This window comes from Panicum virgatum, chromosome 9N, assembly GCF_016808335.1.
Source record: "Panicum virgatum strain AP13 chromosome 9N, P.virgatum_v5, whole genome shotgun sequence".
In the NCBI taxonomy this organism is placed as follows: domain Eukaryota; kingdom Viridiplantae; phylum Streptophyta; class Magnoliopsida; order Poales; family Poaceae; genus Panicum; species Panicum virgatum.
The window spans coordinates 47,026,354-47,046,586 of record NC_053153.1 but is presented as its reverse complement, the minus strand read 5'-3'; the positions used below and the strand labels follow the sequence as shown (position 1 = coordinate 47,046,586).

The following is a 20,233-nucleotide window of genomic DNA, read 5'->3' as shown; positions in this document are numbered from 1 at the left end:
CTCTTCCTTAGATAATCAGATTCTGATATTTGAAATTGCTTAGTGTGGTTTCAAATAGAATGATCATTAGCACTCTTTGTAAGTTTAAGTCATTTATGCAAATATCAATTGTGATGCTCTTAACAAGCTCTGTGGTGGAGCTAGTGCTTTAGTAACATTACAGGAGCATCTACAAGTATAGAATAATCAAGAAAGGTCAAGAACTCATGGATTACACTCAGTCAAGAAAATCTAGAAAACCTGGAAGTTCCGGATTTACAACCCGGAAGTTCCGGATTTTCAAAGAAATCATAGTCGAGGAATATCTGCAGAAAGACAATAGTCTTGCTTGACTAGTACACTACTCAAAGGACTGTGAGCTCATTCTTGACCTACTCTATGTTCTAGATACAATTTTGATTAATTGACCAAGATATGAAATGAGTTTCCTCAAGTGTCCTTATTGATCACAAGTGCATATCTCAAGAATCCTATCCTTGATGCACTTATTTAGGGGGAGCTTATTTCATATTTTGTGTCCTTGCTACTAACCTTGCTTTCTAAGCCTCATGTGTGTAGACAAATATATCAATGATAGCAAGGATCATTTGCTTTATTATGGGTATGCCACTTGACTTCAAGGTCACCAATCCAACTTAAAAAAGGTGTATCTAAACTCAGAATTGGATTGTTTGTTGTGGCTACTCTACATAATATGGCTTAAGTCCCTCATTTGGTCTTAATCGATCAAAAGATGCACATATACTTGTTGTCCATATATATGTGTGCATTATTCACCTATGAGAAACTTAGTCCATGTTATGAGGCTTTACTACTTGACGACTCATTGCCTTCCACATTTCAAGAGTCATCAAGCACAAAGCTAGGGCTTGTACTACTAATGTGATTTACTTGGACTTCTGAGCTTTTCATGATTAATCGAAAGAAAAGAGTTCAAGTTATGTTTATGATGATTATGTGCAAGCCATGTATGAGAGATCCTTCTCTTGTGAAGGACATGAAATCTAAAGGGCCAAGGTATGTTTTTATTTGGGTCAAGCATTTAAGATTTGCATCTAGGCCCTCTACATGCTAGTGTGTGCATGTTTTGTATCAAGTAATTTCAAGTCATTTAGTGTACCTTTAGATATTTGGTTGATACCTTCTTCTAAAGATGACTTAGTGTCAAAAGAAATAAATTTTTGTGAGGTATGAGCCAAATATGCTAAGAACGGTGCTTGACTTGAGTTACTAGATACATGACTATTATAGGATAGTTTTTTCAAAAACCCAACTAGTATGCTAGGTTGTATGCTTTTTGTAAACTTTTGGTTCTTGGTCTTTGTGACCATGTCAAGTTGCCTTGTGGTTATAGTTATTCTTGTTTGATTGTTGGCTAACCACAAAGCAACAAGACTCTCTCAAGTCCATAGGATCTATTCCAATCTCATCTCAAGGGCTATATTCATTGGAAATGCTATCCCTCATCAAATTCAAATTTAGGTTCCTATTCTAATGGATATCTAAGACAAATGAACCAAAATATCAAAATCTTTCTCTTGTCAAGGTCATCTCATCTAGAAATCAAACTCTATCAACCCCTTTTGAGATATTTTGCCCAATTCTGAAAATAGTTCGGATACTCTGAGTTTTAGCCTGGATACTCTGGGCTAGTCCAGATACTCTGGCTTTTCTCCCGGATTCTCTAGAATTTACCTAGGAAAAGCAGTAAACTCGGAACTGAGTAAAAATATTCGCCTCCAAAGTACTGAGAAATTTCCATGGCTATAAAAGTTCCAAAATTATTATTGATATTCAAGAAATTGGAAATTACTTTTATCTCGGACAAATTCTCCAAAAATCAAATCTTGACCGTGGGGTAATGTGAAACACGGAAGTTCCGGTTTTCTAAACCCGAAAGTTCCGGATTTCAACCGGTATATCACTATTCAGCCCATGACTCAACTCTTTCACTCCTCATTCACTCTTTCACATACCGCCCGACACTTCTACTGTTTGATAGAGGCGATTTTGGGGCAATTTGGAGGATTGGCCAAGGATTTCAAGGGGCAAAGGTGGAGTCTTGGTGATTCAAATCCAGAGGTTCTGGATCCATCCTCCGGAATCAATTGCAAACCCTTCCCACCATGAGCAACAAAAATTCAGATGAGGAAAGGTTTGTTTTGAGGAGGAGGAGCAAAAATCCAAATGTCCCTATGAGAACTATAAGCTCTTTGAAGCAGTATCCAAGAGGGACTTTACACATTACAGATGAGCCTGAAATTTAGGAAGAGAATAGCACATCTAGTGATGATGGGGAGGAGAGTGATCCAAACTATCAGGAATCACCTCCCCATGGGACAAAGAGGAGTGGTAGGCAAATGAGGGGCAGCAGCAGCAGTGGTGGCCATGGGGTTGGCAGTGGTGGTGCTCAACCCGATGAAGAAGAGGAAGAGGAACAAGAGGTACAGCAGTCCGGTCAGCCACTCTTTGTGACTGGAGTAATGTTGAGAAAGCCAAGTGTTCCCCATGATTATATCATGATTGATTACTTGAAGAGAGGAATGATTGGCAAAGTGAGAAAAGAAAGATTGAAGAATGCTTTGCGTGTTAAGAAAGGAAGAAGTGTTGATTATAGATTTCAAACCAAGTTCCATCAAGACTTGTTTGTGAGTGCAATTCTTAGCAAGAAGTACAAAGTGGCACGCTCTCAATTTATGAATTGGCCGAAACTTGAGAGTATGGGAGATCCAATCTTCAATAAGATCGTTAGTGCATGCAAGGCTAAGCACATATATAAAATCATGGCATTTCAATATGATTGGAACATTGAAGTGATTGCCCAATTTTATGCCACTTGCTATTTTGAGACACGTAATGATATGAGATGGGTCCATTGGATGACAGAGGGCAAATGGTACAAAATTAATTATGTTGATTTTGTAGCCATGTTTGGATTTGGGAGAGCTGATGCAGAAAGAGTTAGACTTCACCTTAGCTCTCCTCTCCCTAAAGAAGAGGAGTCAGAGTTTGGGGGGCCTAAAGGGCTAATTCCATTCTATGCATATCTTAACAAATTCTTTAGTAAGACACTTGCTCCTAGAGAGAGTGATGCTCACAACATATCATCATATGGAAAGAATTTGTTATTTGCTTTCACTCCTTGTGAGACGGAGTTCAGTGTGTTTGATTACATATGGGAGGAAATCAAGTCCATATCTGAATCACCTCAAAAGTGTTGTGGTTTTGGTGCCTATCTCATGTTCATGATTGATCAAAAGACCAACAAAAGATTTCAGTGTGATTACAAACATCCTCCTGTTGATGTCAAGATAGACTCACACCCCGGACCCACTCTTGCTCATGTTCTTGCATCAAGAGAGCAAGCTCTAGCTCAAGGTGAAGGTGATGCAGCCCAAGATGCTCCTACACATGCTCCTAGTGCACCACATGTCCCTACTCGCTCCTATTCTAGGCGTGGTGGCTCTAGATCTCAAAATTGGGAAAAGCCTCTCTCTCCAATTAGAAAGATGTCCAATCTGATTTTTGGGATGTGCAAGTCCACAAATGATGTGGTGCACAAGGAGAGGGAAAGGAGGAAGAAAGATACATTGAGGCTCAAGAGATTGCAAGAAGCCATGTTGCCAAATGATCCTCCCTCACCCATTGGCTCAGAGGGACAGCAAAGTGAGCCTGAAAATTTGGAGCAAATGAATGCTAGATATCAGCAAGAAGACTATTGGGGGCAGCTCTATGGTAGTGGCACTACATCCTATGTTAACCCTACTTTTGTTGACCCCTCGACAGCTCCTTTCATGCCTCAGGCTCCTCAGTTTCCACCACCACCTCCTCCCTATGTTCCACCATCTTATGGATTTGATGCGTTTGGCGCTTGGATGTTTGACCAACATGTTGGTGATGCCGGCCAAGGGACTAGCAGGCAAGGTGGAAAAAAATGATGATGAGAATGAAGATCAGCCGTAGAAGCTCTAGAAGAAATCCCCATAGACCCTTCTTGGTGATGAATGACAAAGGAGGAGAGATTGTTGAGGATTAAAGTTTCTAATCAGATTTCAGTGGTTCTGGACAGGCAAACCCTGAGGTTCCGTGTTTCGGATTTGGGTGTGGAATGCCACATGCAATGTAATAAATTCGTTTTAGCTCATGTGGACTTGAGAACAATTTGTAATGTGTGACATTGTGTGGTGAACCTTGTTTAAATGTTTTAAATTAATATGTGATGCTTGTTAGTGTGACAAAATATGATGAAATGATGATTTGTTGTTTTCAGGCCAGTTCTGCCTGGCAAATCCGGAGGTTCCGGATTTGGAACCCGGAGATTCCGGGTTTGTGTGACAGAACTGATCAACTTCTTTTATCTTACTTTTGTGTGAGATATCTGTCATATGCATCACGTATTATATGTTCACACATTTATTTTGCACTCCACGGATGCTAAGATTTAGGGGGAGCTCTTTGTATTCTTGTGAACATGTGGAAAAGGGCATTAAGGTCAAAATGATTGAATTCCATTCAATGCAAATAGTAAGGGGGAGCTCCTACTAAATCTGAAAATTCAAAAGTTACTTTTGATTATATCTTTTTATAAGCTTTAATCGGTGTTGTCATCAATCACCAAAAATGGAGAGATTGAAAGTGCATCTAGGCCCCTAGTGTGTTTTGGTGGATTGATTGACACCACGATTAAAGGACTAATCATCCTATTGAGTATATGAGCAGGAATTGATTGCCATATTCGTCATATATGCGATGAAATGTATGAATGTTCAAGTCATGGCTCATGTGACAAGATGAATGACATGGTTTAGTATGAGAATGATAACAAGCATTGGATATCATGTAAATTGGGATATGTGTTAATGATAATGAATTTACTCCAATATCTAACTGAAGCTTGTTGAAGTATGTGATACTCAAAGTGACAAGTCAAGGTATTGTGAATGAGACAAAGGTGTATGTTTAGGCATAGTCTCACATTTGGAGAAACTTGTCAAATGAAATACATGAGATAGTTGATGATCAAGCAAGTATGAAAGAAATGGTTTTCAATATAATGGCAAAATCAATGTGAGTTCAAGAGGGCTCTTGAGAATAAATGGATGGGATCGAAAGGCGAGTTTCTAGAGGCTATGTAAGCAAAGGCTTGGCATGAGCAAGGAAACCGATAATGATCAATTCCAAGAATTCTAAGAGACAAGGAGAATTTCACATTGAGAAGCATCATTCATTAGAGAAGAAAAATAGCTTGAGAATCAAAATGGATTTCATTGTTGAAGTAAATGTGATTAAGCCTATGTGAAGCTATATATGATGCAAAGATGAAGAGCTGGAATTCGGGAATGGATTTCTAGGAACTAAGCTTGGAGAAGGGCAATTGTGGTTGTGCCGAGGAACCAATGCTAGGGTGACGAAACATTCTTTGGGTTCAACTTGAAGAATCTTGGTCATATGTGGTGTTCATGTTGGCAAGTATCAATCTTTCTAGAATCTTATTGTGAAGAAAGTGACTTGAACTAGAAGTGGATTTCATTCCAGGATAAAGGTTCAAGGTCACTAGCTCAAGGAAGATGTGCTCAAAGTAAAGAAGCCTAGTTGGGTGCAATCCTCAGTTTGTGTTTGATCAACACACGGCATAAGATGAAAAATGAGAAGCTCAAGAAGTTGAAATGTAATTTATCTTTGATCTTGAGTTTAGGTATGACGTACTATCAAGAGGGATGCATCACAATGGTCTTTGGTTTATTCTCAGTTCTCAAGTAACCTAAGCTAGTTGTGAGAGACACAAAAGGCCTCAAGTGCAAATTTGACTGTTCTGCCAGGGCAAATCCGGAAGTTCCGGATTTGGAATCCAGAAGTTCCGGATTTGGCACATGTGGCACTAACGGCTTGTTGGTTTGAAAACCCGGAGGTTCCGGGTTATAGAATCTAGAAGTTCCGGGTTCTAACAGTCACATAACGGCTAGTTTTGTTGGGACAGGCTATTTATACCTCTTAGCCCCCTCCTTGGTGGGCTGCTGTTCCAAGCACTATTCTGTTTATTGCTGGTCGTCCCAAGAAGCTTGGTAGCCATAGTTGAGCTCTCCCCAACCTCTCTTTTTGAGATTGAGTGATTAGACTATATCCTTGAGTTGGGTTGAGAGAGTGAAATCTTGAGAGCACTAGAGAGCACAGCAAACCTTGAGCATTTGAGCTTAGCCGAGATTCATGTGTTTCGCATTTGTTACTCTTGAAGGTGAAGCCTCCTAGACGGCTAGGCATCGCCGGATAGCTCCCAAGATTGTGGTGAGCAGCGGCAAGTTTGTTGCAGCATCGATCTTGTGCCACGAGGGCACATGGTCATATAGTGGAAGGAGGAGATAGTTTGACCTTGGAGTCGATATAAGCTTCCTCAACGGAGACTAGGATTCACATGTGGGTGCACGGGGTGAATCTGAACTTCGGTAAAAAAATCCTTGTGTTCACTGCATTTACATTTGTTTTGTGGATTTGAGAAGCTCTCCATTAGACACTTGTGTATTGGAGAGATTGTTGTTTTGTGTGTGCAGGATTTGTGTGAACTTGCTCAAGGAACTTCACTGAGCAGACTCTACAATTGGGGTTTGAATTTATATTCATTTACTAGCACTATTTTTATTGTGTTCACTCTGTTCTAAATGAACTCAGAAGTTCCGGATTGTCAAAACCGGAAGTTCCAAGTTCACCTAGTGTCCTGCCCAAATCCGGAAGTTCCGGATTTGAAACCCGAAAGTTCCGGGTTTGGCAGACAGTGAATTTTATCCGCTGCGTTTGAGTGAAAATTTATAGTTGCGCCTATTCACCCCCCTCTAGGCGACATCAAGATCCTCTCAGAGGTCCAGCTTGGCAGCGAGCATATCCATCTCCTTGATGGTATGCATTCCACCCTTTGTTCTGGGCTGGGAACGCTCCTCGTTCTAGCCCTGGTTGGAGACCATCTTTTCAATTAAGGTCGTAGCCTTGGCGATTGTCAGGTCCAGATAGGCTCCTCCAGCAGCGGCACCAAGATGGGCTCTGGATGTAGTCATTAGCCCATTGTAGAAGCTTTGAAACACGAGCCACTCATCCATCCCATGATGAGGATAGGCGAGTATGTATTCTTGGAGTCTCTCCCAAGGTTTTGGGATGGATTCCATCCCTGTCTGCTGGAAACTTGAAATTCTTCCACGTAGGGCATTTGTTTTACCCAATGGGAAGAATTTTGCGAGGAACACCATGGAACATTTATCCCATGTGCTGACGGCTTCCTTGTTCTGATAAAACCACTGTTCCACTTTCCCTAGCAGGAAGAAAGAAAACAGACGGAGCCTGATGGCGTCAGCCGTAACGCCCCATATGGTTGCGGTCTTGCATAACTCCAGAAAGTTCTGGAGATGGGCGTTGGTGTCCTCATTTGGCTTGCCACAGAATGGGCTATCCTGCACCATTTTTATGAGAATGGACTTCAGCTCAAAGTTCACGTCCCCAACGTCAATGTTGGGTCCAATTGCCACATTGGCAGCTGAGGGGACGGAGAAATCGCGAAGAGTCTTCTCAGCCATTGGTTCGGTGATTGTTGATGGTGCTTGGGAAGCTGGTTAGCTTGTCGACTGCGAGAGCGGAAGAGGGATGACGCGAGGTCGGACCCTTCTCACGAGATTCTTGGGATTTTCAACAAAGTTTGTCGGCAAGGAGAAACCAGACATACACTATCCTGTTTTCATCCAATCAGGAGAAAACAAAAAGATAAACACATTAGTCTATATAAGCAGTAGCTACCTCTTACTCATATTGGCAGGTTTATGTGCTTAGTAAAATCTTTACACTTAGTGTCATCCCCGGCAACGGCGCCAGAAATGCTTGTTGGCATTTCTTAGCGCAATCACTAGGAACGGGGTGTTAAGCTCGTCCCTAGCAACGGCGCTAGAAATGCTGGGTTGATATGTCTTAATGTTTACAGAAAGATCTGCAAGCACACGGATATACTGTTGTAGCATTTCACCCGGAAGTATTCAGGGTATCGTTATCTATATTTTCCCAAGGGATGGCGATGTTGTGTAAAGATATTTACTAGTTACATAACCATGACTTTATGAAATAAAATGCAGACTGCTGATTATACAGGGGTAAGTGATAAATAAAGGATAATCAGGGGTAATGTGACACACACAGAACAGCTAACTCTCATGAATAAAGAATAAACAAGCACACCTAAGGTTAGTGGGAGCATAGGCACAGATCCTAGTATACTATTCATGTCAGCAGATGAGTTTTGTTAGACACATACTTAGAGATGCAGGTGCAGGGAAATTAGGGATATCGTGGAGAATGACCCGCACTGGAGAACATCCAATCCCGTTTCATCTTTGCATGAACTCCTACATGACACCCGAACGTCGGGGAGTATGCTAACCGAGAAGTAGCTTCCCGGCGGACCGACAGGGTTGTCACCACCTGCGGTCTACCCCAGTCAAGCCGTGGAGCACCGTCATATCCGAGGGATCCCGCATACCCGAGCACCATGCTCGCATATGAGGTCACTACCCTAGCACCCTCGGGCCCCCCACCCTTCGGATGGACAGCTAAGATGCTAAGGTAAGCCCGAAAGCACAACAAACCGATATCCTTACCCAGATCATCTGGTATAAGCAAGCAACTAGTATAACTTGATAAAGCACAGATCAAGGCTTCAGTATGACTAGCATAGCTAAAGTCGGAATACAAAGCCATAGCAGAGGTCAAGGATTGCTCGCCGACTGGATTCGCTAAGAAGATGAGGTACTAGCCTAGCTCCACTACCCTAAGGAGTACAATTCACAAGAGAGTGTGAGAGAGAGGCCTTCAAGTGGTGTGTGTGAGAGAGAGTGGTGGGAGGCCTCTTATATAGTGCTTGAGGTCGGTTCCCGCCAACTCTTTACATGGAAACATCCCTAACCGACCTCTAGAGGATAAGACCTGATCTCCAGCCAAAATGCACCTAGCCGGGAACCAGGGTGGGTTCGGCCGAACCCCTAGTTCGGCCGGCCCCACCTTGCCGCCTCTGGCCACCGTATTTCTCTGGCACACTGCCTGGTGGGCCCTGATATTGGTATGTCGGTGCCCGTGCTTCGTTGTTCGGTTTGGTCTATCAAGTGGGCCTCTTTTGCATGGGCCTCTTCGTCTGATATAATAAACACTTGCTCTGATCCATACCTGCAAATTATATATAATATTTTTGCAGGAATAACTGGTTTGCTTTCCTACGACTGGATTGGCAAAGACAGGAAAAGTTCTCGTATTGGACTCATTGGATTCGCCAAAGAGTAAATACAAATAATTCACATTTATCCTAGGATTGTGAGTGAATTTCTTATCTTCCCTATATACATCATGGTAATTTCTCCACAGAATTATACATATATAAATTAATTTCCTATTTCTTTCTTTCTAAAACAGGGTCTACCAGTACTACATTCATAAAAGATCTCATCCTGCCGACATAACAAAGGAAATAGCTATGCGCACAAGGTTCCGTGCCACAAGCAACCTTACCGTTCCACATACTGTGTGGGTACTCTAGGTGTGAGCATATGAGGGTGCAAGAGAGATACACTACTAATCCCAAACGTGCACGGGGCTACTCTTTATTAGGAATGCATATATGTATATTGTTTTTTACTATAACTAACACTTGCTTAAATTTTTTATGGATTAAATAATTGCTGGACCATCCTCAAAAGCACCGTGGCTAGCTCCACGAGAAACAACTTCTAAATGTAGATGACGATTTCTATCGTTTCATTCTGTATGAAGTGGTCAACGTGATGGGCAATTTTTTTTACAAAGCACAAGAATTAGCAACGGACAATAAATATATTATTGGACTTCGTGAGTGGCACAATCAAGAGCAACGTGCTCCCTCTAGTGGCGTTCCTAGGGAATAAAAAAAAACATGTATTCAATGTGAACTTTAATGATGTACTCTAATAATATTTTATTTTTATATAATTTAATTTTGTATACGTAAGTATTTTTATCAAACACATTTCAGGTCTTGATCATGAACTAGCTTGATAGATCAAAATTGGCGGGAATCTAATTTTAAAAAATAGCAGGAAACAGAATTGAAAACTTCTAATTTCAATCGGTGAAATTTTTTGGCGGGCTGGGAACCCATTTCAAGGGCAGTTTGTATGGGCAGTTTGTGGGGTGAACCGCCCCTACAAATATATTTCCAAGAGTGGGTGATGGCGTACAGCAGGGCCAGGTGTGGTACCACCCCTAAAATGGGTTTTTACCTGACCCTATAAATGTTTCCTCCAGTAGTGGACCCACAGAGCGAGAGCATCCAAAGTATCATATCCCCGGCTTAATTAACAACAGATAACGAAACAGTTTGTTTGGTTTGGACTAAATGCATAATACGACTTAACAGCACTAGACACATCCCCAGGAATTCTTCAGCTAGTCCAACAAACTGTTTCACCAACTGAAATGACCCATCTGCATCATTAATGTTGGCAATACATGTATAACTTTTGAAAATAAGAAATGTACATATATATAAACTGCACACTTGATCGAGGGATCGGAGCCGAAAGCCCTTATTTTTCAGTTACAAATAAACTGAAGAAGTACACGCGCGCACTGCTTGATTAATTGTCTCCTCCATGATTATTATATATTAGCTTCCATTGACCCTTCTGCAGTTGGTGCGGACCTCTCCCTGTGACGGATCCGTGACCGGCCTGAGGTTCCCCATGTTGATCATGGACTGCGCGAAGCTCGCGAAGAAGGCGTCCTGGCTGCCAGCGAACTGGTCGACGATGGGCGCCGTGGTGCCCTGCGCCTGGGGCGACGACTTGAGCTCCTGGTCGGAGCTGAGGAACCCCCGGTTCACCTCGATGTTGGTGTAGTAGTGGTTATCGAAGGTGTCCGGCGTCGTCGGGTCCAGGTCGTTCAAGGACCTAGGGTCGCCGTTCCTTGGGCACCTCTGCGACAGGAACGCCCGGTACGACGAGTCCAGGGTCGGGTCCGGCATGTTTGTGCCGCTGAAGTTGTAGAGCCGGTCCGTGACGAACTGGCATTGTACCCGGCCGAAGGTGTGGCCCCCTGTACATGTGTGTGTGGTCAAGAGATTTTCTTGGTGCTGTATATTCCACGTGTGGGAGATCAATGATGATGATGATGATAAACATGTGCCGCAGAGATAGACGAATGTCTACGTACTGTACCTGAGAGGGCGACAAGGTCGACGTCGTTGAGACTGAGATTGCTGAACTTCTGCTGAAGAACGGTGAGGTTGTCGGTGGGCGCAGGGAGATCCAGGGACCCGTTGAAGTCGGAGGTCTTGCCGTCCAGCCTTCCCAGAAGCACGCCCCAGCTGGGGCCTCCCGACTGCATGTCATCACATGGGACGATGGCTGTCTGAATTATTATTATCTTATCTATAGCTAGCTAGTGTACCAATAATAATCGATCCGTGTTCATTCATCGTCATTTTGTGCTCATGGGAGTGACTCCTAAGTTCTAGCTATTACCCTTGCTGTAGCTGAAACTGCTTTTATTTTAGGCAATGTAAGAGATAGTGGGCTATGAAGTTTAGCGGCAGCCTTCTCTAAAAGCTATAAAAAACTATAGTGGGCTATAGCGGAAGCTAAATCATTTAGCGGAATGATAAAATAATCAATAATTACATACAAAATTAGAAGCATTATTGGTCCAACACTCTAAAATAAACTCAACATGTCTGACTGACCAACCGTACACATGCTGCTTTGTCAATAGTCCACCCTAGTTATATTGATTCTTTTGAATACATCTATGAGGGAATGACACTACGAAAATATACTAACAACTTGACCTTTAGCGTTGCTAAATATCGCCGAAACCTATTTAGCAGATATTTATTACCGCTAAATCCTTTAGAAACTCCTTTAGCGGATATAACGAACAAATATTATATAGCGTAGCGGTAGATCTCCTAAAAAACTAATATCATACTATAGCGGGCTATTAGCAGGCTATTTTGTACATTGATTTTAGGAAAAGCTATTACTCAACATTTCACGTTTTATTTTGTCAAAAAGATCTGGTGGTAAATAATGTAAAATAACAGACGGCTAGACCGATTGTCAATATATTAACCTAAGAACCATGACGTACTCTCATACATTAGCACTTATTAAGCCGTAGCTAGCATCTAGCATGGTATGGCTACAAATACGTATAAAGTTGTACTTTACATGCAGGCACATGCACCGACACACGCCCATCAAATCGTTCCTTAAAAACTAGACGATAGATGGCAATGAAGTTATTATGATGTTGTTGACAGTTCATGATCGATCGAGATGGCATGCCCGTACGATCAAAGCGACGTCGCACCCACCGCATCTATACTATGATCGTCACAATACTGTGCAGCACGTCGCCATGTAGCGCAAGGCAGAAGGGACGTACCAGCTCGACGGAGATCTCAGCGGCGATGGCGAGGATGTCGGCGCAGGAGACGACGCCGGGGCAGGCGTCCTCCAGCGCCGCCTTGACGGCGTCCACCACCGGGAACCCGCGCGCCGAGCCGTTGTTGGGCGGCGACTCCTTCTCCGACTGCATCCCCGGCACGGTGTCCAGTAGCAGCGACCCGTCGCAGCCCTAGTAGCAAGAAACGGTCGCCACCATTTGTGAATTGTGTGCATGGTGAAAAGAAACTGAATCTGAATGCAGCAGGAAGGTTAAGGTACCTGGACGAAGCAGTCGTGGAAGTGGAGGCGGATGAGGCTGGCGAAGATGCGCGTGTCCGACTGGTGCGCGTCCATGAGGACCTGCTTGACGATGTCGTAGGCGTCGGGGCACGTGTCGTCGTAGTAGTCCTCGCACAGCTGCGCCGCCGCGCCGTGGAGGCACACGGCGGCCACCACCATTGCCAGCAGCACGCCGGCGGCGGTAGCAGAACGGGAAGATGAAGATGCAGCAGCCATCTCTAGTAAGACTGTATCTACTTCGTCGCTAAAGAAATGTCTGCCGATCGAGACACGGGCACGGTGAAGCGGCCACGCTTCCCTGATTTATAGGCAGCTGATAACTCAGTACTGCTACTACTACAGCACCAGCCAATGATTGGGGGTGGTAGTTCACAAGTCAGAATGAGATGGACGCATGTTTCTCAACCTCAAATTGCCTTGTTAATTCCTAAAAAGAAAAACCCAACACTGTTTGTGTAATAAAAACATGTATGGACAGAGCTAGATACGATGGTTGATGTATTACAACCGGTCTTGGTCCAAAATGCTTGACCATACGAGAATCGTACATGCATGGATGCTGATTTCTGGTCAAGACGTATCAAAATTGGCTCTTTCTATGTGTACCAGCCAATTACCAATCACACAATATCTTCACATGCATGGATTGGATACAAACAATAACGGGATAGGCGACACGTGGCAGCATGTGTACCTGATACCATTTCGTTCGTAGTGTTTCCACTGTGAAGCCCTATTAACAGTGTACTACAAGCTAGCCATCACACACATTTATGGTGGTCTCATTGTTATCATTCTTAACAACTGGCCTTATCGATCTTATCTATGTTGATAGAGATACATAAACAGATAGATAGATATTAAATATAACAAATGTGTTTTATTAATAATACATAGACGCTTGCTGGAGACCATTTTCAAACGTCAATTTGATCAGAAAACTCGAGAGTTTGCATTTCTTGCATTCATATTTATCTAAAATAATGCATTTCTTGTTAATTCTTAAAACAAAAACCCAACACTGTGTTTGTGTAATAAAAACATGTAGGGACAGAACTAGATACGAATCATACATGCATGGATGCTGATTGCTAGTCAAGACGTATCAAAATTTGCTCCTTCTCTATGTGTACCAGCCAACTACAAATCACAATTCCTGATTACTTATTAATTGCGCTTTTAGCTTCACATGCATGGATTGGATACAAACAATGATACTCAGGAATTGTGATTTGTATCCAATCCATGCATGTGAAGCTAAAAGCGCAATTATCAGTAGTACGGTATAACACGTGGCAGCATCCGTAACTGATACCACTCCGGTTGTAGTGTGCTCACTGTGAAACTCTATTAACAGTATACAAGCTAGCCATCACACACATTTAAGGTAGTCTCTCATTGTTATCATTCTTAACAACTGACCTTATCGATCACTTTGCTTATTTATATATGTTGACAGAGATACATAAGAGATAGATAGATAGATAGATATAACAAATGAGTTTATTAACAGTACAAAGAAGTATGTACATAATTAGACTTGAAGGATGGCCGAACATGTCTGATCAATCATGCACACATGATGTTCAAGATTTTTCAAACCTTCTGCTGGCTGCTCTGTTCGCTGTCAGTATGACTACTGCATTCTTGTGTACTAGCTGCACATGGATGTATTACAAGTACGTAGGCATCTTGTTAGGTAGTGTACCTACAGCTGGTTGTAGTTTGTTCTTTATGAACGTAGCTAGTGTACTTGTTTTTGGGGGAAGTGCTCGTGGCCTAATCCGCCCGCATTGTTAAACTTATCTTGTAGACAAGGACGAGTAGAGTTGGAATGACGACGTGATATATATATATAGGACACCGCTATTCCATACCCGAGCCGCCCGACGTCCCGACCCGTGCACGCAGCGCTCCGTCTCCCGGCGCCCCGCAGCAGCACCCACACGAGTGAGCGCGTCCGATTTTCTTGCGTGAGGGACGCGCACGTCCGTGGGCCGGTGGGCCTAGCGCCTGGTTTTCTTTTCCCATGCACGCACTTGTTGAATCGCTCAACATTATGGAACCGTTAGCCATATATGGTGACCCTGGCAGTCTGGGCGGATTCCGCGGCCTGGAAGATCCGTACACCAGTGCAACTGCTGGTATACGACGATTCCAATGTTTTCTGAGGAATAATACCTTTCAGTGTTGGTGTGAAGTTGAAGGACTGATGTAAAAAATTTTGTTAGCACGCCATTTTTGGTAAAAACATATAATATTCTCATTCTAGAGAAAGAAAATATCTTAATTCCAGCTGGGATGATCGTTCACGTCATTGAGTAAAACCGTAACCATTTTCTATCATACCATAAAGATTTGTCGCTGAAGCATGTGCAATCATAAAAACTTCAATTCTATGCAAACTAACACCAAGTTAGTTCTCTTATGACAAAACAAATTTGCATATATGAAAATACAAATTGAATATAGTGATTTTGTGATTGATTGATCTCAATTTCAATCTAAAACTGAGTACATTTTGCAATTCCATTCACCATATTTAAACCGAGCACACGATAAAAATTCAATGCATTTTGCTATTTCATTGACCCTATTTTTACAATTTGGCAGAACAATAAACAAAAAGGAAATCAGAAACTATCTAGCCAATCAACCATCTCACGTGCAGGTTACCAGCATGCATATTGCAATCTGCATAAGAGCTCGGAATTATTAGTATATGCAGGTTAAAGACAGCCTATACGTATTACATCAAAACTATTATTAAGTAGATTGGAATTGTGTTGCAACAAACCCCATAGACAGGATATACTCAGGTGCACGAACTGGCTGCAGACTTGGGAATTTGTCAACAAATTATACAGTCCAAATCAGCAGGAGAAGTGCAAGAGAAAGCAACTCACAACACCAGGGATTAAATACGAAAGACGAAACCAATCAGGCATACCATAAGCATTTCACATAGAACAAGGCATTGATCAGGCAAACTAGTATCAATATTCACGAAACGAAATGTATAGTGGGCCAAAGCTTCAGAACATCTAGAATAATTACGAAAATATATTGATCCAAACATATTAACTCATATCAGGCTATCAAACCAAAGCAGGTCTTCACCTAGCACCAAAATTGGATTAGCAAATCAGATCAGCAATTCAGCATCTTTCGGGTGAATCCATATCAGGCACTAACAACTAAGAAGCATGCATATGTGAACATTTACATCTCTGAACAAAAATAAGTTGCATATTTGAGTACGGAACAAGAACTCATCTAGTCATATTCACACAGAAAAGTCATCAATTAGTTTATTAGCAAAAAGGAATTAAAGCTCTAGTTATCTGAACAGGTATCTCTCAGCCCACAAACAACATCTAGTTCTTGTATGAAGAACAAGCATCCTTTAGCCAGCAAACTATGGGATCTACACTTCTAGACCCACTCTCTACTGCAAACTTGAATTAGTTGTCAACAAAAATAAATACCAAGAAGATAACGATTTGATGAATCCATCTTATCCAAGAGCCCAAACAAATGAACAACAGCTGGTACAGTCTTACAACAATTGGAAACCACACTGAACCAGTTAGAAATCTACCTCAGCGCCTGGAAGTTTGCAAGAAGACGTCCTGCTCCCGAAATCTCGACAGAGGTGCTCTGCACACTGCGTTCGTGTTGGAGCCTTGGAGGCGGACAGGTCTGGGACTTCACAACACATTGTCGAGCGCCTGCTAGTCTCCTGCAACTCGTTGGTTGCGGATAGGCGTCGGTAACTGAATCATTCTCGTCATCCCTGCAGAGACAGCATAAATCCCATGTGGGTGCAGCCGACTAGAAGAAATCCTAAGTGGCGACTATGAGATTGCAACAATGGATGGCCAATAATGCTCGACTACCTGCATAGATCCTCCTACCAACGCAGTAAATCAATCAAAATCAACAGAAATGCGGGAGAAAAAAAGAGGGCACCTTGCGTTGGGGAAATCCATGGATAACGGGAGGAATTGGAACCACGCCCCACTGAGAAAGAACGCCGTAAATGCGATTCCGTTGCAGTCGACCGTGATCCGAAGGGGAACTGGCAAGGAAAATCAAGGCTTCCGCAGGAAAAATGGGGTACGAACCTGCCGCCATCGTGCCAAGAGCTAGTCGAGGAGGAGAGGCTGACCACACGGAGACCAGCACCTAGCCATCCATGCGGGATCATAAGGACTCGGCGTCCGCCGAGGTCACGCCGCCGTCCCCGCCCGCCAACAACTCCGTCACCGCAGCGGTCGCCGTGGTCACGCACCAGTTTTTCTCGGCTGTACAGCGGCGCAATCGGGCTAGCTTCTCCTGAGGTTGTAGCTCGCCGGGGTGGGACGGGGGCCGGCCGCGCAGCCCTTCGCGGAGACGGCCCGAGGTTCGCCGATGGGAAGCCCGCCGACGGCAGGGTAGTGCGGCGCCGCCAGGAACAGAAATCTGAGCTGGCCGCCGGGATTGGGAGCGCGTCTGGGGGAGGGAGCGGCGACTGGGTGCCGGGATTGGGTGGGCGACTGGGCGCCGCCGTGAACAGAAATCCGAGCGGGTGCTGGGCTCGGCGGCGGTGGTGCTGCTAGTGGTGGTAGTGGGGGTGGGGGGTGTGGTGTGTGGGGCGACGCGGGCCGGGCGAACCGGATGCGAAACCGGAGCGGCGGATCAGCGAGGTGGGTTCGGGTGGAGCGACGGATCGGGTACGCGAGTTGGCTCGGATACAGAATACCTTATTCCATACCTAGGGTACTAAATAGAGCTACTATATATATATAGTTCCATGATATAACTTACATGACATATATCAGCTCTCTGTAATACATTCCACAATGAGAATATCTTAGTCGATCCTTATTATATGGCTTTAAATTGATTAAAAGAAATCAAGGAAGCAGCCTTAATAATATAAGTTAATCAAAACAATCTTCCATTCTTCTCCTCTCAAATAATGAAGCTGATCGACCACCCTAGCTAACTAGACTAGAATGGAGTCAATACTATGGTACCGGTATTCCTTATTACCAAATTTTGATAAATCAAACTAGGTGGGATATATTGAGTTGCATGCACCAAACAATTCAACCTAAAAGCTTAAGATGATGGGAAAATGTGGGTAATTCACTTATACTTCAATGCTCCCCGGCCCCTCACATGCATGCATGCACCCTCAGGCCTCGAATGAGGAAATTAGGAGTCAGATGCAATTATTTTATTTAATTATGCATGCCAGGATTTGAACTCGAGACCTCTGGTCTTGATACCATATTGAGTTGTATACAGCAACCAATTCAACCCAAGCCCCCCCCCCCCCCCCCTTGTGCAGGTTCCCTCATGCCTCAAATGTGCAAATTAGGAGTTGGCTGCAATTATTTGATTTAATCGCACCTGCCAGGATTCGAACTCGAGTTGTCTGGCCCTGATACCATATTGAGTTGCATGCACCAACCAATTCAACCCAAAAAACTGAATAGGGTACACAACCCACATCTGAGGAGTGGCTTCACAACAATATTAACAAAATTATCCATTATTCATGTACCAAATGCAGTATTTGTCTAGTAAAAGAAACCCGACAACCTGATACACCCCAAGCAACTTTTATGCAATTCGGTCAGTTTGAGAGTGCTAGGATGAAGCATCCTACAAAGAACTTCATTGGTAACTTGAGAAAGCAGAGAAAGAACATAAATTCAAGAAATCAGAAACAAACATATTTTTGGCACTCTTGGTATTTTGTCCCCTTTTAGTTCTCCATGTAAAAGCCACAGTTTTGAGGTGAAATTCTGTGGTAACCATTATGGTAGATATATTAAGTCTTGCATAATGTTTTCAAAAAAAAATTATAACTGTTTGTATTCTAAGTGAAGCCTTGAGAGCATTCTGTGTGAAAAAAACAATAAATGAAAGAAAAGTACGTAATAAGACTAAGTGTGGACCCTGAGTACTTTCCCTTAGCGTAGAGGACGACCCAAATATCATTCAGTGGACAGTGTTGAATGTAAAAGTGAAAGAGAGATTGACAAATGACAAGATCTCTCAAGTGATTCTCAGATCATTGATGGGATTGTTTACATATATATATATACAAGTTCAAAGGACATGGTGTCCCTTGGGGTTGACCACTATCAGAGGCCCCTTGGCATGGTGCCCCTTGGAGTTGATCCTTTCATGAATGGTAACTATCAATTACATCATTAATCACTAATTAACTATTACAAAAATTAATCATTAATCTAATTTCTTCATACACAGCAAGAAAATTGCACACTAGTACCGGGCAGAAAACCCCGGTTAGTACCGGTCTGCCGCCCGGTACCAGTCCGTCGGTACTAAATACGCCAGTATTTAGTACCGGTCGGAGCAACCGGTACTAAATAGAGTATTTAGTACCGGTCGGTAACACCGACCGGTACTAAACTACTCACCACGTCATGCGTATTCTTTTTTTGTTTTCTTTTTCTTTTCTCACTTTCTTTCCTTTTCTTTTTGACACAGCGACTACGGCAACTGCATTCATAATCACATCGCGTTCTCACATGAATCACAAAAAATTCACAATCATATGAACCACAAAAAATTCACAATCACATGAACTAGTTACAAATTCCATGAGAATACACGAACTATAATCACAGATTTCACGAACAAGTCAACAATAAAAAAAATCGAGTTGGTGGCGTCGGCGGCCCAGTCCCCTTGGTGGCCGGCGGTGCCCCTCAGCGTCGCCCGCGCGCGCCGGCGGTGCCGCACCCTGGCCAGCCGCCTCTGCGCCACCCGTGCGCTAGCGGTGGCCGACGGCCTCCGCGCTGTCCGCGGGCACCGGGGAAGTCCTCCGCGCCGCCAGCTGCCCCTTGCGCCGCCCCTGTGGCCGAATCGAGGCATCTTCGGTGGTGAAAGAAGAGGTGGAAGAGAGATGAGGGTGGAGGGGAAGGAGTGGGAGAGGAGGAGATAATGGCGCTGGTGGGAGAGGACGAGATAAGAGCTATGCAGTCTGTCGGTGGCAGTCATGTTAGTACCGGGTTGTTTCTCCGTCCGGTACTAATGTGAGAATTTATGTATCGGCTGGTGGCTCCAGCCGGTACTAAATTTCATCTATGCAATTTAGTACCGGTTGGAGCCATCAACCGGTACTAAATTGTCTTCTGGGAGTCATAGGACCTATGTTTCATATTTTTAGCCGGTACTAAATGCTACATGAGGTACTGTTTTATATGACCGGTACTAAAATCACATGATAGTACCGGCTGAAAATACAACCGGTACAAACGCTAGGGACGAATGACTCTTTTTCCAGTAGTGATAACACTCCCCCTTGATCAATTTCTTCTTCTTGTGGTCTTGTAATCCTCATTTGTTGTTTGATCATATGGAAGAACTTCTCTAAAACCTCTGTGGGAAAAATCTGAGGAGAAATCAATTTGTGTACTGGGATGTATGGATATGTCATCAGAAAAACTCCTTAAAAACCCTTCGGAAAATAT

At 43.3% G+C, this 20,233-nt stretch overlaps 2 protein-coding genes across 3 annotated transcripts; both read right to left on the bottom strand.

The window, feature by feature from the left end:
• Positions 1-10,411: 10,411 nt before the first annotated feature.
• LOC120690758 (peroxidase A2-like) lies at positions 10,412-13,022 on the bottom strand. Of its 2 annotated transcripts, none has more exons than XM_039973552.1 (4): positions 12,717-13,022; positions 12,436-12,627; positions 11,208-11,370; positions 10,412-11,085 (listed from the first exon to the last, which is right to left on the bottom strand). In XM_039973552.1, the coding sequence occupies exons 1-4, from the start codon at positions 12,951-12,953 to the stop codon at positions 10,658-10,660; spliced, it is 1,020 nt and encodes a 339-aa protein (XP_039829486.1). In that variant the 5' UTR covers positions 12,954-13,022; the 3' UTR covers positions 10,412-10,657. The 2 variants fall into 2 exon arrangements, with proteins under 2 accessions (XP_039829486.1, XP_039829487.1); XM_039973553.1 differs by having other exon boundaries at positions 12,436-12,582.
• A 2,282-nt stretch (positions 13,023-15,304) lies between these two features.
• Positions 15,305-17,095, bottom strand: LOC120692813. The gene is made up of 4 exons (XM_039976208.1): positions 16,865-17,095; positions 16,710-16,760; positions 16,339-16,533; positions 15,305-15,431 (listed from the first exon to the last, which is right to left on the bottom strand). Exons 1-4 carry the CDS (start codon positions 16,945-16,947, stop codon positions 15,410-15,412), a joined length of 351 nt encoding a protein of 116 aa, XP_039832142.1. The 5' UTR covers positions 16,948-17,095; the 3' UTR covers positions 15,305-15,409.
• Between the last annotated feature and the right edge of the window lie 3,138 nt (positions 17,096-20,233).

Coding starts and splice junctions, on each gene's coding strand:
- LOC120690758 (XM_039973552.1), bottom strand. CDS start 12,953: ATGGCTGCTGCATCTTCATCTTCCCGTTCTGCTACCGCCGCCGGCGTG. Junction 12,628..12,716: donor TCCACGACTGCTTCGTCCAG/GTACCTTAACCT, acceptor TCTTGCTACTAG/GGCTGCGACGGGTCGCTGCT. Junction 11,086..11,207: donor CGACCTTGTCGCCCTCTCAG/GTACAGTACGTA, acceptor ACACATGTACAG/GGGGCCACACCTTCGGCCGG.
- LOC120692813 (XM_039976208.1), bottom strand. CDS start 16,947: ATGATCCCGCATGGATGGCTAGGTGCTGGTCTCCGTGTGGTCAGCCTC. Junction 16,761..16,864: donor TCTTGGCACGATGGCGGCAG/GTTCGTACCCCA, acceptor GTTCTTTCTCAG/TGGGGCGTGGTTCCAATTCC. Junction 16,534..16,709: donor ATGGATTTCCCCAACGCAAG/GTGCCCTCTTTT, acceptor CTGTCTCTGCAG/GGATGACGAGAATGATTCAG.